This window comes from Ischnura elegans, chromosome 7 (assembly GCF_921293095.1).
Source record: "Ischnura elegans chromosome 7, ioIscEleg1.1, whole genome shotgun sequence".
In the NCBI taxonomy this organism is placed as follows: domain Eukaryota; kingdom Metazoa; phylum Arthropoda; class Insecta; order Odonata; family Coenagrionidae; genus Ischnura; species Ischnura elegans.
The window spans coordinates 81233253-81252334 of NC_060252.1; the positions used below are offsets into that span (position 1 = coordinate 81233253).

General features: G+C 36.3%; 1 protein-coding gene across 3 annotated transcripts in view; it reads right to left on the reverse strand.

The window, feature by feature from the left end:
• Nucleotides 1-19082, reverse strand: part of LOC124161841 (spondin-1-like) — a 265009-nt gene that overhangs the window by 56395 nt on the left and 189532 nt on the right. For all 3 annotated transcript variants that reach the window (XM_046538057.1, XM_046538056.1, XM_046538055.1), the window contains exon 7: nt 14379-14509. In XM_046538057.1, coding sequence (XP_046394013.1) covers nt 14379-14509 — 131 coding nt within the window. The remainder of the gene's footprint in view (nt 1-14378; nt 14510-19082) is intronic.

A 19082-nucleotide genomic window follows, 5' to 3' on the forward strand; every position in this document is an offset into this window, starting at 1 on the left:
GACATTATAGATAAACCACTTTCAGAATTAAGTTTTCATTTAAGTAAATGCAAGTTAAAGAAATTAGATCACAAGGAAATCCAGAGAAAACAAACAAAATGGAAAACGAATCTAATGAAACTATCGTGTATCCATGGATGACTACCAAAGTCAAGTTCCTTCCTTTATTTGAAAAAAGATCACCATATTATATGAAACCGGTCTTTTCATAAATATTTCAAGCGGTGCAGCATATAAATTAAAAATTGTCAGTGGCAATTCATTCCACCACCGACTTGTCTTAAAAATAAAGAGAGTAAAGGGCTTTAATCACTATATTGCGTTATACGAGAACTCAGGTACATTGTAAAATGAGCCAAATAACCACAATTTTAGTTTATTCCTATTATACACTGCCAATAAATATAAAATCTAATTTTGGCTCATTATCATTAAATAGGTCCTAAACTAAGTCAAAATAATTATACATCGCAATGATTTTTTAACTAAAGAACAACTTTGTAACAATATATTTTAAAATTCTTTTTCAATATTTCTTTTTTCATCAAATGATAGCAGTATCATTAAAAAACGTATGCCAACATTTCTTACTTATAAATTATTATTCACAGCATTGGAAATGATTTTCAGGGTATAAAATAATTTTAATATAATATATTTTCAGCAAAACAAACCAGCCATACAATCTGGAGTTGTCGCAGCCTTCTACGCATACTGAAGTTATATGGAGCTAAGCAACGACAGAAGAAATCAAAATGTACTATCGGCATAAATTTAAATATATAATATAAGTATATAATATATTTATGTTATAGTTATGTTATTAATACTTTTGTAGTGTTGGATCTATTTTTGACATTCAGTAAAGATGGTGAATTACGATTCAAAATTACTTTCGATCGAAGGCATGTCAGTCAAGGTCAATAGGCTGCCTTAGGTCTGGGCCATTTACAATCAAAATTATGAGATTTCTTAACTAACATTATTTGAACTCATTGACTTTCAGGCATAAACGTGCAGTGATTTCGATTGTACTCTAACGAACTCATGAGAATATGCATTAGCGAATTCACTACCCTCAAATAAATAAAAATAACTAGAAGACACCAGGTAGCTTTAAATAGGCGATAGAAATGCAGTGATAAAGTCACTGTCTAACTGCTCGGTTAAAAATGAAGACGGAATACGTTGAAGCAGAAAATAAAGAATAACTATAGTTATATTTCCATACATTAAAACTAAAAGGTCCATGTTTTTTAAATGAAATAATTAAAAATAAAGTCTCCTTGAAGCCTTATAATGTATCATGTTTTCATTTTGCATAAATCTAATCAAGATATATCGTCTTTATCTATTATTTCCTATAATAAGATCCTTGGAGCAGAAATGTTTAGTGCCTCATTTAAGCTTAGTCCAAGATTCCTCCACATTCATGTTAATACAAAAATGGAAGCACATATACATGATTTCATTTATCGTCTTAGAAATATCAAAAACCGTTACGGTACAAACGCAAACACAAAATAGGGTATTGCGCACAAACGATTCAAAGCGTTAGCAAACCATGAGAATGACAGAGCAAATATAATTCCGGGAATTGAAATGAAAATCAATTTAGATGCTAAAGTGAAAGATTAAGAATAGTTCTTTTTAATCTCGGCGTATGGAAATTTTTTTTCTTGTCTTTCCTTCAGGAAAAGGAACATGTTTAACGCAAAAAAACGTGTTTAATATTTCCGGAGATGATAAAAGCCTCAGTGGCTTCATTTGCGGAGAATATCTAAATTAAGGAAATGGAAAGCTTTACGCAGAACTTTTATATTTTCCTCCAGCTCAGCTTTGCTCTTACCTTGGTGTCTCGCGTGAACAGACGGAAGGATCTCATATTGAAGCATACTTAAGCTTACTTTTAGGGAATCAAATTAAATGTACGCCATTTCAACTTCATAGGATAGATGATGATCAAAGAACTTCAATTAGTTTGAATATTAAAATTGCTCTTCGTACCGCGGCCGGCTCAGAGTTGATTTAGGAATCAAATTCCCTTAATGTAAAGAAAAAAATTTCTCTTGAAATTTCTATTTTATCAAGATCATGTAATAAATATTAAAAAATAGCCTCATGGACACTTGACTTTGATCCCAAATTCTTTCCTAACTCGCTTTGGCAGTATTTTAATGAGGAATATCTTCATAAAAACATTAAAAATATGGAGTATTTCATTCCAAAAAAAGTTTGAGGTGCTGGAACAATTATGACTTCTGTCAATTATCTGGGTAAATTATAGATCTGGGCCCAATTCTCGCTTTAATTGCTCCTATAGGCAACGATTGTCTCGATTTCATTCATTCAAAGATTTATAGTGTTAATTATTTTTCTTCGCTTTCTATACACAAGAAACTTTTCTAATGCATTGATGAAGGTTGCCCAAAAGATGGCTCATTTGTCGTCTTAAGTCAACAATGCAAAGAGTGATTGGCAGTTGATTAGATTGTTAGTTTCGGCTTTATTTATTTTTGGTGAATTATGTACTCTTCACCCTTTGGTACCATCTCCTTAATATCATTTATTACCTCACGCAGATAATTTTCACTTTTTGTTATTTTTTGTAATGTATCCTTGTTTAGTTGTGCGAATTTGGTGAACGTTATTACTTTTCATTGCTACACATGATAATCAATGTATATTTATCACATGGTACACTACGCTAAAACCTACTGATAAGCATTATGCGAGAAAATATATTTTTATTAGATATAAAAGCGTAAAAGTTTAAAACAATTATAATAAGCATTTATACTTCTGAAGCCAAGTACCTGCTCAAGAATGTAATTTATACGGGAAAATTATCCAAAGATAATGAGATAATCACATGACGAAAAATGCTTTTCAGAGAAATTGTTTTCATGAGGCAATATCCAGAGAAGATATTGAACAGTAATTTTAATCCGATTGTGCATGACCCGATATATTTTATGTATAAGCACTGTAACCACTGCCAAAATGCATATCTGAGTAGCTATTTTCTCATCCTCTCCGAAAAAATAATGTACGGAAGAAACCTATGATATGGATACAAATAGCAGCCCATTTTTTATGACTTACCGAATGCATTCAATAATACTTCAACTCAAACTCTTTTCAAGTAAAAGTATACGTGATACACTAATATTACATTAAAAATACCTCTTTTGCTCATACCACAGAAAAATATTTAAAATTACCGAGACTTAAATACAATAAGTATAATAAATTGTTATTTTTAATTTTTCCCTGAGTACATAAACTGGAGATTAACAGTCACAAAAGATAACAATTTTGGAGGATGGGGATGACATATGATTATTGATATATTTATTAGCCATGAACCTATACCTTAAGAGATGTGGGATCATAACATTTTTGAGCTTACGTAAATATTTTCCCTTATTAATTTAATTTACCCTTAAGGAAACTCATTCTGTCTTCAAGGGCAATCGATTTAAGACTGATGAGCCAATGATTAAAAGATATGCAGTACAACTCTCTTATAACGAATTTTAGGAGACCATCGTTCTATTTTTTTATAAACGGGATTTCGTTATATCCATAATAAAGGATTTTGTCCAATGCATCACAGGATTGCCGGCTAATATACGGTATATCATCTTTATTTAAGCAGCAGATTCACTCATTAGGTAACGCCTAATCAATTGCATTTTTAATACTTTTTCATATATAATGAAATATAGAAAAATATTAACGTTAATTTGTTGATCTTCGATGTAAAATTAACATTGGCTATCATAAGAAATCCCAAGGGACCGGGAACTCACCTCGTTACAGGCGGGATTTCTTCACAAGCGTGATCGTCATAAGCGATTTTTGATGTAGCTGCAGGCGAAAAATGAAATTCCCGATGTTTATGACTGATAAATATGCATAGCGTTTTACAAGTACTCTAAAAAATATTTACAAAAAAATCCGAGCAAAGCATTCTTAGTGTGGGTGGGGGAAACAATGAATGTCCTCCTCTCAGAAGACAAGGAAATTTTTTATCTTACGTGAATTTCTCTCAGAGACCGCTTGAGCCAAACCTATATCGGAATCCAATCCCAAATACCCGATTCACAACGACGCCAAACTAGAGTCGGCTTAGTTCCCTGCGGTGTGAGCGAAAAAAAAATGAGCCCCATTCCTATCGTCCGCTGCCTTAATTGGAGAGCGCTCACACAAGTAGGAAGATACACACGGTCGGGCGAATCCGCGGCATTCGACTGGAAATTGCCCAATTGGAATAGTTTGTGGAGGAGGAAAGGGCAGATTGGTTACGAAGGAGAGACAGGTGCGTGCGCTCGCCCTTGACTCGATGCCCCGTGAATTCCGGCAAACCGCAATACAGAAGGTACTCCAGGTGGCTTCCGCGCAGGCGGATCTGCGAAGAGCCGGGCTCAAACATTGAAGCCGCATTCGCACCTGAAAAACAGGTCCGACGCCGAGGTATCTTGAACAGACGATTATAATCCAAAGTGTTACGTTGCGGATGAATTTGAGTTGGGTGAGGGCTGACACACGAGCGCACTTCAATAAAAACGTCTATCATCATCATCACTGGTCAACAATCCTAGGATTGGTTTGACGCAGCTCTCCACTCAGTTCTCCTATCAGCTAATCTTTTCACACCTACGTATTTCTTCTCTTTCACATATCTCTTTACTTGTTCCATATATTTTGTTCGGGGTCTTCCTTTTCCATTCTTGCCTTCCACTTGTCCTTCGACGATTGTCTTCATCAGGCCATCATGTCTCAAGATGTGGCCTATAAGGTTGTTCCGTCTTCTTATTAAGGTTTTCATGAGCCTTCTCTTCTCTCCTAACCTTCTTAGGACTTCCTCGTTACTAACTCGGTCGATCCATTTCATTTTCATCATTCTTCTGTAGCACCACATTTCAAAGGCCTCTATCCTTGCTTTCTCCGCTGCGGTCATTGTCCATGCCTCACTTCCGTATAGGAGCATACTCCAGATGTAGGTTCTTATAAATTATTTCTTTACTTCCATATTTAAGTTTCCCGCTGCAAGCAGGTCTCTCTTTTGGTGGAATGCTCTCTTCGCCTGGGCTATTCTGCTGATAATTTCTTTCTTGCTTCTCCCGTCACTAGTTATCTTGCTTCCCAAATAACAGAATTCATCCACCTCTATCAGTTTTTGCCTCCCTATTTTAATGTTGGTCTTGACTTCTTCTCTTCTGCTGCATACTAAGATCTTGAAAAACGTCTAATGCCGGAAATTTGAGAAAAATAAATAAATTGGAAGGATGAAAATTGTTGATGAAGTCTTCTCGTGAAATCAGCCGGGTCAAGATTGACATTGCTGCCATCGTCTTCACCCTCAAGACGATGGCAGAGAAGGCCATTGAAACGTTGGCAGTGATGTCAATCTTTACCCGGCTGAATTCCCGAGAAGACTTCGCCAACAAGATTCGCCGCCGAAAGTACCAGATCCTTCAGGATGAAAATTAATAGTTAATTATAGATTATTTTGGAGTTTTTTAGACCGTATTGTTTATTCTAACCAGAAAATGAATTCTCGAATTCACACCCGAAAAACAGGTCCGACGAAAAGGTATCTTGAATAGGCGATAATAATCCAGTTTTAAATTGCAGATGAATTAGAGAGGGATTATGGATGACACTTGAACATAGTCCAATGAAAACATCTTATGTTGGAATTAGAAAAAAATGTCAAGATTCAAAATTAGAAAACAACTGTTAATTCATTATTGATTACGGCATAGTTTTTTGCATCGTGTTCCTTATTCTAATCAGAAAATTCATTCCAGCATTCACATGTAAAAAACAGGTTCAACGTAAAGGTATCTTGAACAGACGATTGTAATTCAAAGTTTTACTTTGCGGATGAATTGGATTGGAGGTAGTGGTGACGCACGAACTCAAGTTCCATGAAAACGTCTATTGTTGGACATTTGAAATAGAAATTGCGAGGATGAAAATTACACAAAATTGTAAATTTAATTATAAATAATAGTGTAGTATTTTGCACGGTTTTTCTTATTCTGGCTTAAGAAAACTATCAAAGATCTTGGATAAAATGATTCCCATTGACTCCAATAATATAATTAATGATAATCCGAAACAAATTATCAAGTTTTTGCGAACATAGCAGCAAAAGTTAAAGTATTTCATCAATCAAATGTTGTATTATTATATTGTTCAGTCGGAACCTTAAAGAAGGGTGCTTCTGAAAAAGCTAGAACCTAGACTAGATATACTATTTAATTAAAGAAAAACACGTCATGGAGAAAGCTAATATTTTATTAATAGTGCACATCGAAACTTAGTTCACTAAGAAAATACGAAATCTAATCAAGTAACAAGGTAAAAGCGATTGATAACCTTATTAAAACATGATCTTCCAGTTAAGACTGCAAAGTCTCCATAGTCGTCTGGTTAGAGGACCTACAAGTTTGGTTTGTATGCAATGGGGTTATTCTTATGGCCAAAATTGCAATTCAACAAAATAATTTGGTAAGAGAAGGATAAGTGGTGACGAAAATGCATCTTCCTCATTTAGTCCTTCTCCCATGAGTTAAAAAAATAAATAAAACGCGAAATTTGCCTCCCACTGTTCATGAGTTGGTGACATCATTACAATTCTAGATCACTCACTCAAACGATGAGAATCACTCATTGGGAGGAGGAATTGCTCACGAAATTGTATAAAAAAGGTACACCACGTGAGCATTATGTGATTTCCCCTGAAAAGGAAAGCTACGCGATTTGTAACAAACTTTTGCAAACAAGCAGAGAGTTTTGACACGATATTATTAAAGACTATAAACTTAGAATCTCAGAATCTTAGAATTGCAATCTGCTAGCTCTATAATACTTGAGCAATTTAGAACGGATGTTTTCAGAGCTACCCGGAGAGCATTATATTTGAGCCTCAACATTTTAGTAAGTCTGACAGAGGCAATAAAATATGGGATATTTTTTCCGAACGGATAAGTATAGGAATTCGTTTTTTCCAAAAACAATAAAAACAAATCTAGGTGGGAATCGGAAGTCAAATATCTCAACGCGCACCTTTCTTTTGTAAACGACTGTTGATCTAACACTCACCGCAGGCATATAGAGGCAGCTCGCGGGGTAGTATTTAGATGTAGATTATCAAGAAGCACAAGCGCTGGTTATCCCATACAAGCCGAATACGAGCTATGCAGTGATGGGGATAATTATTTTCCTACACATAACTATCCCAATTTCCGTAGCCCAACACGCAACCATCACATAGTTTCAAACTATCCTTTTAAATAGAATACATGAACTAAAAATTAACAATTACTGTGCTGACCTTAGTACTGTAGATATGTACCCCAGTGCACCCATGTACCCATTTTCAATACTTTTTTGATATCTCATAACAACGAACCTTTGATGCAAGAAATTGGTGTTTGGTATAATTTTAAGGAATTAACTTTGCTTTTTTCCATTTTTTTATCAAGAGGTTAGATTTAGAGGTCCACCGATGCGTTAAAAATTATAATACGATAAATAAATACCTTATTTCAAAACACGGGGGACGTAACATTAAGACATTAGAAAAAATTGAAGGATTTCACGAGACGAGATATTACGCCCATAGCACGCAATATATCAAACATCAAGCCAAACGTATTTTTTCGGAAGAATCATGACCATACAGCATGAGTACCGCGATAACACACATCCCTAAAGAAACGCACTCTACGCATTTTCGCAGCCAGTTACCATTCTCGGTTTCAAAAGCAGCGCGAAGAGAGAGGAGAGGAAACACTCGAACTGCGGAAGGCGAACTTCCAATTTTTTCCCCATGCACGCAAACATGACTCGCTCTCTGCCCCCTTGACAACGTACCCAAAACCTTCTTAAAGGGAGCAGACGGAGAGAGAGGTGAGGGGAGGCTAAGAGAAATTCTGCGGCGCACTCGAGAAAGCCCTTCTCTCATTCCAAGAGATCCGAAATATCCGCACACATACACACACGCCTCGGATGTATAGAGAGGGGTACGCGTCACTCCTCCAAAAGAGACCCACAGTCAAGAGAGATATAGTGTTTCTCCCGCGGTGCAGTAATAATTAATTCCCCATTTCGACTACACCCCTCCCCTCCAGTCCCCCTCAATCTCTCACACACACCAAAATGTAGCGGTGTAAGATTCCAACTCCCTTCAATCAGGATTTAACCTTGGATTCCTCCAGCGGAGCAAGCCCGTTTTTTAATATGCTTACGAAAAAGTAACTTAAAATGGATAATTCCTTGATAATGCAAGTCCATGAATATTTTTTAAAATCAGAGTGTCCAGTCAAACGAATCATTTAAATTCATGCATAATTCCCGGTTTTTCAGGGAAACTTTACAAATTTCCAGGTTAATCTTACGTGATTACTGCGATAGATAAGAATTTTAAAACACCCAAAATTACTTCTATACTTTTAAATAATATTTTATATATTTTTGTATTACATTACGCTCCTAATTTAAATACTTACAATTAGTAATAAAAAATTTACACTCACTTTATGAATGTCTCACTATGGACCTCAAGACATACATAATTTAAGGAGTCATATAGATAAATATATACTTTCATAAAGCTGTACAAAGTAAAAGTTATACTATCCCATTGGACTTAAAATTACGACAAATACATTTTAGGCCAGAAAACGTGTTGAATTGGTAAAATTTTAAGTGAAATAAATTTGAAATTCCTGTTTCGAACAAAAATTTATGCATAATCCCAGGGATTAAAAATTCACGTATAAGTAACGATTCTCCCGGTTTTCACCGTCACGGGACACCCTGAAAATTTATGGCCCATAGTTTATATTTTCCAATGAAGATGAAAATAGCTACTAAATTCAATGTTAAAGGTGCTCGCAAAATTTAATAAATCATGTTTTTCAGAAATATCAGACTTGTAGCTCTATTATTGTATACTTGTTAGTTCAAAGATTTAAACGGTGTTGTAGAGATTATTACCCGAAATTTGTAGTTATTAACCAGCTTGTGTTAACTTCATGGATGTGCCGAATATCCAATAGTCGTTTAATGTACCTTTGATCAGATACCGACGGACGCCGACGGCAGAGGCAACAGAACCAATGACCCTTTGCCAGTGACGTATGGTCAAAGAGACAGCTGCATTTTTAATATTATTAAAATTTTCCTATTGAAGTTAACAAAATTTCATCAATTCGCATTGCCCACTTATTTTTTTCTGATAATAATATTGCACACTGAATATTTAGATTGTTCTTCTGCTAAAAGGCGGTAAAATGCATCTAGCGGTCTGAGAGTATTCATGTCGCTATACATGTCCTTGCTGGTGGACATGATTCCATACGTGGTTAAAAAATTTAAGCGGTTGCTTAAATTAAAGAACGAACAATCCCTTGTTGGAAGCACTTACAAATCAGCAATTATTTGGATTGTAAACCAATCAATATTTCTGCACCTTCATTGCTGATGATAAAATGGCTAACTTAAACCTAAGGAAACCTAAAACCTAACTTTGTTACTAAAATTACTTGTTCCTAGGCTTCTAGGTTCTAGGCTTCTCACCCACTCAATTGATATAGAGCTTAGCTACGCCACATCAAAATTGCGATTGTTGACCACTGATGATGATGATGGTGTAGCTGAAATGCAATATCTCTGACACTACAATATATTCTGTGCATATATTCATTTTTATCCTTCTTGAATAAGAGGCCTAAATGGTAGGCTTATAATTAGTAAACTCATGTGCACAAGTTTTAAATACTCTATTATTATCATGGTTGGATGGATCACCGTTACCCCTTCTTACTCCTCATGTCATTTTCATAATACTAGTAGTACATAGTAGAACATAATACTACTCTCGCAAAAATAAGAATGATTCCTTCTTGAATGCGTGTATCTTAATAAAAATTTAATTGTAATTTAAAAACTGTACGTATTAACAGCATTTATTACATTTTATCGCAAGCAGAAAAGCGAGATAGCAAATATTACAGAGTAGGAGGAATCTGGCAGGAGTTTGGAGAGGTTGAAATTTTTTCATGTGAAGCCAGTTTATTAATTCTCATGTGAATGCAGCTGCGGCCTATCTTTCACCCGCGAGGCAAGTGGAATTTCCAGCAAGACGAGCCAAGTGCCGATTCGCTCAAGCGATAAAGATGCCAGATATAATTTCGCCAAAGGGAGGAAACTACGTCTTAGGCAGGTACGCAAAAACACCAGCGAGATAGGTGGACAGAAGCAAAAAAAGTACCTTTCAGACATTTGGAACATTTGGATGAAATTCTGTATTCAATAAACTAATGTAACAATGTTAATGAAATTTTTAAATTAAAATGTCCCAGCGTCAATTTTTTTAGAATTACTTCATTTAATTGAAATATAAAATAGTATCTTTTAAAGCAATATTTTAAGTATTCACGATCATTTAAAAATGTCATCATTTTAATAATTACCATTTACTTATGGGATGATGCATTGTAAATTCACAGACCTAAGGTTCGCAATCGGTTGATTAGTACATTATAAGCCAGTAATCGAGCCACGGAAATCAAATATTAACTCAAACCATCCAAAAATGAATATATTGCACTTTAATCCTGAATTGATCGAAAATTCAGAAAAAAATATTTCCAGAGGCAACTATCTCGATCAACGTTAACCAGCGATATATAATCCTACTTATGTATAAATGTAGTAATTGTGGGGGTGATCACGGAAAGTAATTCCTAAATTGCGAAATACCTATATAAACGAAAAAACCTAGTGGGTCATGAAATATTGCATCCACTAATAAACCTTCTAATAGCATCACACAAGGAAAACCTTCGCCCGTTTGTTCTCGTTTAAAAATATTAATAAGCAATATGGAAGGCGGTGGTCTATTTTTCCCGCATGGACAAAAAACTAACGGGATTCATTCATGCTTACTTTTTCCCACATGTCCAAAAATCCGCCAACTCCATGGCGACCAAAACGGCATGGGAAACAAGTGAAACCCCCAGTTGGCATAGCTGTCGCTCTCCCCTCCGTACGGGAGGAAAAAAGAGGAAGAGCGTTATATTTGTGACACAGCCGCAGGGGAATGCGATTTATCTGAGAGAAGAAAAAATAGATTTATATCCTCTGACACTTGCAACATGAACGACAAGGTGGGCGAAATCCGTTGCGTGCCGTGGTGGTGTTGCCGCCTTCACATGAGCGACTAATCGCCAGCTAACACTAGACGATGCTTACTAACACACGTGGCATCCCATCAAACCTCGTCAATCTCATTTCACCGAACGAAATGGACTCCCTCTATAATTCCAAACATTTAATCGTATGTATTAAGTATGTGTTTAAGTATCAGATAAATTCAATGGAATGACGACACATTTGACTACTAATGTGCCATGATGATATTCAGCTCAAATTCATCTTAATTCGCAATTACTGCCCAAAAATAATTTTACATGTAAAGAATGTTTCAGGAGGAATCTGCAAGTTCTTACTGTTTTTATTGCGTATCCAGACTTTTCGACATTTTATTTAATACTCTGGATTTTTAAGGACATTAAATAATTAAGGTTGTTAGAAAATATGCGATTCTAATTGCCTGAAATAATTTATCTAAGATCTCAATTAAACGAGAGCTTTAAGCAAGTAACTTCAATACAACTGCGCAATCTCACCCATTTTGAGGTTGATAGTTTTCTTTCATTCAAAATTCAATACCTCTAATTCAATGCATCACACTTACTCATTTAGTAATACTTCTGAATATTGGATTGGATAGGAGAGGGTAGAGGTCACCCAAGAACTTCGCCACAGTCGAGTGAACGTAAGGTATATTTGGCGCGGGAGGGGGGGATTTTCCAATTCAATGCATCCAAACAAATGTTGGCGTTGCCATGGCTCAGTAACTAAGGAGTTGCTACTCCATGTTTATTAACAAAAACTGCTTAAAATTGTCTCCCCTACCACCTCCTAAAGTATTGAAGATTCCTCTGAAACACCTTGTAAATTAACCCAAGTTTTTTTTACAATGAATGGAATCAGAACTAAGGAGAGTAAGCCTAAAAGGTAGAGCGCGTGCTTGCTGATTGAAGAGTCCTAGATTCATACCCAGTGTAAAAAAAAGATACCTCCACTCCACAAACGCCCAATAATCGCCCACCGAATCAAATCCGCTCATCTAGTACCACTGGGGCTACTAGATGGGCGGATTTGATTCGATTGGCGATTGTTGAGCGTTTATGCAGTGGATGTATCGAAAAGCCTGTGGGTAACACCAGAGGCGGATCCAGGATAGGGACAAGGGGGTTAAAAATTCCAGTAGTGGTGGGGGTCGGAAAAAATTACCATTTTATCTAGTATAAATTGGATGGATCCGCCACTGGGTAACACTAAATATAATCCTCGAAGTGCTAAGTGGCCCAGGGAAAGTAACTGGCCCCCCTCCCAATATACGTTATGCTTACTCATCCGTGGCTAAGTTCTTGGGTGACCTCTCCTATCCAAGATAATATTACTAAATGAGTAAATGTTAAAAATTTTAAAGGTGTTGCAATTCCATTTCCATATTTTCTTCTATATCATTCGTTTTTCTCAAAATATTTATCGCTCGTTACTCGAGAACATTTATTATTTTCAAACCTTTTTTTTTGTTCATTTCCCCTACAACCTCATTATCTATATGGCGTAATTGTCACAGGTCCGACACTGTACAGTCAGCGCACTCGCTGTTCATATTGAAACGGTATGAACGATGTGTTTTGGCCGAATAAAGCCAGAAAATTTCGTATTTTCGCAGTAATGCTGAGAAGTTTTAGGGATAAGGATAAGACCAGCACTAATGGTAAGAGAAGAACAAAACACTAAATTTGGAGATAAAATTTATTATATAATATCTGTTTTTCCCATAAAAACATTTCGGCAGTAAGTATTTTAGTTACGTTTAATTACTTTTAATGACCTAATAGTAAGTGAGCAAGTAGAAATTCAATTTCTTCGATTCTAAAATATCAGTACGAGAATTAGACCAGGTTAACGAATTTTAATGAATACCGTAACGAACTGTGGAATTTCGTTTGCCATTAGAGAGGTATATTAAAGTAGCAAAACGGTTACATTTCCATAGCTTAAGCAATCGATAATAAATAAGCCTTAAATTCCCAGTAATTATAAATAAATGCATGAAACAATGCATGAATCGGGTAATCTGGGTTCGAATCCCGGCTAAGCCACATATTCTTCTTGTCGAACTTCATCCTTGATGTTCATAATCTCAGTAATTTATCTTTTGCGTGGTTATCATAAGATTTGCATTTTACGGAATGTTAAAAATGGGTATGCTAGACTCAAGAATTTTACTTCGAAGAGACTCCGAATTATAACTAATCTGCCAGTTCACGGAAATTCCGTCCCAGCTTTCAGGGTGGTGGAAGAGATATTATATGCGAATCCAGGGGAACAGATCCAATAGTTGCCAAGTCACCTACACGCTTGCCACTCAATGAAAAATCCCTGAAAATTTTTCCCGACTGTAGGTACAAGGTATCAGTCGATAGACAGAAGTATCGATGGTCTTTTCTACCTATAAAAAAACACTAAGGCATTAAATGCTTTGCTAACGTCTAATGCATTAAATGACCTCGTAATAGGCGAGCAAATAAGAATTCATTATTTTATTCTTAAATATTAGCATATTATAGCTTCAGAGCTAGATCTGGTTAACGAATTGCAAAGAACCGTATGGGATCGTGATAAAGTATGGGATTTTCTTTGATATTCAAGTTACATTACCGTTTCATTTCCAAAGCTTAATAAATCAAAAACTGCGATCAGCCTTTTGGTAATTATATTTTGCGTGGCTCTTATAAGACATGTAATATACGAATGTAATAAATGGGTGCGCCAGACTCTGAGGAGTGCGCTTCGAGTTTTAACGAGTCCAAAACTGCAATCAGCATTTACTCCTTGGTAATTATTTTTTGCGTGGTTCTCATAAGACATGTAGTTCACGGATTGTTCAAAATGAGTTAGCTGGATACAGGGGAGTGCGCTTCGAATTATAACCAATCTGCCAGCTCACGGATATTCCGTTCCAGCTTTCGTGGTGGTGGAATAGATGTTTTATGGGAATCCAGGGGAACAGGGCCACCAGTTGCCAAGTCACCTACACGCGGTGTCACTCAATGAAAAATCCCCCAACATTTTTCCCGACTGTAGGTACAAGGCATTCGATAGACGGAAATATCGAGGGTTTTCTCCCCCGCCTCCGCGGCGGTCGGCGGTTGGTGAATGGAGATTGGACCGCGACCAAAAGCGAGGATTCTCCGTCCGTACACACTCACCACGTATGTAATGCCGTCGTCCGTACCGGCGTCCCACGGGTACAGGTTCAGCACTTTGGACTCCACCCAGCTGCAATTCCGCAGACAGAGTTCCAAGCCCGAAACGCCCACAATCCAATCGGGTGAGGGCACTGCCAACGGAAACAAGGAATCGAAGAGAGAAAGAGAGGAATTATAAGAACGCAGGGGATTACATTGTCGATTCACGTCAACCTTGAAAATACCAAAAGGGATGAGAAGGAAATTGTCATTTATAAAACATCTATACGGAGCATTTTAGCAAAATCTCATTTTTTTTAAAAAAACTCTCTTCGTCACCGGAGTGCCATGGCAACAAATAATGGCCGAAGAATTTGCATCACCGACTTGCAAACAGAATCCTCCATTTTAATGAATTAATGAAAGTTTATTAATGCGCTGGGTTTCCCAATAGAGTAATTACAAACACAAAACATAATTTCTCATTTTTAAAAAGATGTCACAATTTCTTGGCGAAAAAAAAATTGCACTGCAGCATTCACTACCCAAAGTAAACAATGGAAACATACAGAAACAAAAAAGAGAATGGTCCATAAGAATAATAATAAGAATATGAAATTCATCAACAGTATCAGAGCTCAAAAGATAACTAAGATGACATATCCTTATTTCTCATGATATCATGAACGACTTACTAGTGCTGACACCAATTAATAAAAATGATACAGACCTTCCGGGGAAATTTTCAACGCGTTTTTACATCTGAATAGGATAAGGAACGTCAGGAATTATAAGTAGATCAAGCTTGATTCATAATTCAAACACCTTTGCAAATAATTTACATAAGCGCTGAATAATTTATTTGAACACATCCATTGCCATTCTTATCTACGACACCATGAGTGATATTGAAATTTGCCGTCATCTAGATCATCTTCTCTACTCCACAACGAACTTCTGCTGCAGAGCAGTGTTATATAAAATATTAACTCTAGACGGGAAGTGGATTTTAATAATACCCGTACACTCGATAGAGTCATTTTTACCAATTCTCAAACATTTCGGACCTTTTGAACCAATAGATATTTTAAAACAGAATTTAAAACGCAGGGCATAAAAGAATGGATATCCCGCAAATTCCTCATTAAATCAAGTTTTATCTCGATTAAAACACGAATTCATTATAACTTCGTCATGGCTTTTGTGTTTCTAATCCCTCTTAATACCATTAAGAAGTATTATGAAAACTAATTATATAATTAACATAATACCATCTCAATTGCATTACCTTCGTAATACCATTTGTCTTATTATAACCTCATTTCTTAGATCATATTTGTATACAGGCGAAGGAAAACCTGACCCGAGAAGAACTCCAGCAAACAAATTCAAATTTGGATATTTTTTTTCTATTTCAAGACTTCATTTCAAATTCCATTAGCTTCCATGAATTGAGTGAACCACAAAATTATTAAAAGCCAGCTTAAGAAATCGAGTTATGACAGGAAGCGATTTACATAGAGACTCATGAGCCAAATAAATAAAATCCTCAGCGTTAAATGACCGTTAGAGGCTCTCAACATTAAGCAAATTAGTACGAAACATTCTGATAATTTTTCCGACAGACATTTTTTTTTAAGCAATATAAAAATAAGACTATAAAAAACTTTATTTCTAGGCCTTATGCACAGTTACTAGAAGATAAATTTAATCAACATATTTCCATCCAAATAAAGCTACCTTAGCCAGTAGAATACCTTTAATATTAGTGTAAACATTATATAAATTACACTTTTAGCGCATATTCAAATTTTCAATGTATCTCAATACAGTTTAATTGCTTTGTCACCTGCCTTGGGCCTAAAGGCCTCAGTTTCAGTTTCATGATCCAAATTGAATTAAAGTTTCCTTGGTAAAATTATTGATACCTTTCATTCAACACCAATGGAGGAAATTGTTTTGCGGATTTTAATTTTTAGCTCGTATATGCAGCGCTCTGCTTGCTGACTAACTTATTAATTCACTCAAAAAAATTGAAATGGAAAACTAAAAAATAATGGAAACATATCTATGAAATTTCCAGAAGTATTCTTTAAATAGCTTAAATGCGCTCCACGAAAGGAATTTTGAGAAAAACAATTTTTGTTTTTTATTCCATTTACCCTTAATTCACGTAAAAAGCAAACTACAGGTGAATTAACCGTGACTCTTTCAAAAAGTATCCAGATTGATCAATAATGGAAATATTTTTTAGAGAACTATGTCAGGGATGTTGGTATGGATAAAATGTATGTTGCATAAGGATTTTCCTCACCTCTGCATTATAACACCTCGTTTCCGTGTCCTACCTTTTATATATACACGGTATATTTTTTCAATCCCAAAACATACGATTAATAGTAATCTTTTCCAAGTTGCCTTCATATCTAAGTTTCCACTTTCATATTGAAAGTCAACAAGGGATTCCTGTAATTAAATCAAAAGCTCCTTGAAATGGCTTTTTTGAAAACAGATTACTTTTACACTCTGTGAATTTTTCATCGCAGTCAAAACGAAACGAGGAAAAACTAATCTGTCGCGACAAATCCCGTCCATAGTCACACTATTTCTGCTTTATCATGTATATTTGACGTCAATAAATCAAGCATATTAACTCCTCTATTGAGTGCATAGCCTGAGTGGCAATACACCCAATGCTTTTATCTTGAAAGTTAGCCCATGGAAGTTAAATGGATGGCAGGTCTAAGAGAATGGAGCAAAGGACGTCAAACGAGCCTTCGACTCAGATGGCCATATGCTAAATATCGGCAGAACTGCAATCGGCGGAATCTACAACGCGAATCAGAAACTCCGACCAAGCCGCCGTACCATACGATAATGGTTACCACGTATGGATCAATGGGATTTGGGAGGCTTGGCAATGAGGCTCGTGTCCTGGATTCCGCAGTTTGTGACGAATATTATTCCTCGAAACTCCAATCAAAATTGCCCTCTCCATTAATGAACTCATCCTCCAATAACCTGTCCTCTAATGCTGCCTATCGCCGATCTCAATGGATTCTCCCATTCCACCTTGATCCTGAGGAAAAGACTTCCTCATCGGTAGGTAAGAGGAGCCAACAACATCCCTCTTTCCGTTTTTCAGGTTTTCAGAGAGAGGTAAAAAGTTGGAGAATCACACAGAATAAGTTTACGATGAGTAATTCAATTGGTAGATGTGTAATTTAATCCCGGTCAAGGTGAATTATTTTTTCTCTGTGAATTTCTTTACACAATTAAGATGTGTAATTGATATACCATATCTCCAATACACAAGAACGGCGCGAGCGCGCCATCGCGTGCACCGGACGCTACGAATTTACATAATCGACTGCTCAATACAATCGACCAATCGATACTCTAAAAAGTGTCTGACCAGACGGCAATTATCAAACAAGCGGAACTATAGAGCAGAACATATTAATATTTTAGCAATTTCATTATCGACGGTTTTTATGGCTTTCGGTTTTCAATACTATGCTTCAAGAATATTGAAATGGATACGGAGAAAAGTATGTGAAAGAGCTCGGGTAGACAGTGGTATTTAATGCATCAGAGACTTTGACAAGCTGACCAGAAATGGCTAGAAATCTTCGAGACCCGGTGCCAGCGGTGAATTCTAAAGATGAAATGGTCGGATAGGGTGAGAATTGAGGAGATGTACCGAAGAACATCATAAGAAAGGAAATCCTTGAGCACCATATGCTATAGAAGTATCAAATGGATAGGTCATGAAAAAGATTGCAAATTCGTGAAATATAACATGGGGAAAATTTGAACAAAAAGTCCACTGATATAATATACTGATAAAAAGTCCACTCAGAGATAATTACCTACTTGGGACAAATAATAAAGACACAAGGAAAAATTAAATCAGGGAAGTGGAGGAACTAACTTGGTAAAGGGAGACAAGAAGGGCTGGAGTACACCAATCTTACGGTTGTAGCAATGAATAAATCGAGAGGGTCCATAACTCAGTTCTTCCGTATACCTACAGAGGGTCGGCTGTAGGGACATCTGGCGAGTTGAATATTAGTTAGCGGTAGTCTCGTGAATGTGATATTGTGATAGCCTGTGTCACCTCAATATTCGAATACGGGTATTTTTATAAGGGTATATGATCGCTGCTCAATATGGTATATTCCTACTCCCCCTTTTTCATTTGCTAGCGGAAGACGAGGATGTCAGCAAAAATACTGCGATGTTCACAAACGTGGAACACACTAAATTTCAAATTCGATTTTCCTCGTGACATTCAATTGCAATCCTCAAGTTCTGTGATGCGTATTTAGCAAATTGTTTCCAAAAGTTTGTGCAGTTTGGACGATAGACGCATTCACAGGAGGGTAAATGTTGCAATTTTTTCCGTCCTTCTAATTTTCTAACTACCCCTCGGGTGCATATGTGTGGCAAGGAAGTTCTTGGGTGGGTGAATGTTCTGTAAACCTTGTACGGCTGCTTTTTGCTTTCTTCCGATGGGAACATTTTGCATTGTTCCTCTTTTTCCAGCCTTTATATCAACTCACCAACCTGTCTGTTTGTTTGTCTGTTTGTCTGGTACAAATCTTGTAACTGAAATTTGACTCACTTCCTGTGAAGCAAAAACGCTGAAATTTTGCACACTTCTTCATTTCCGATGACAATACATGAAAATATAACTTTTTCTCTCCAACCCCCCTTTAACCA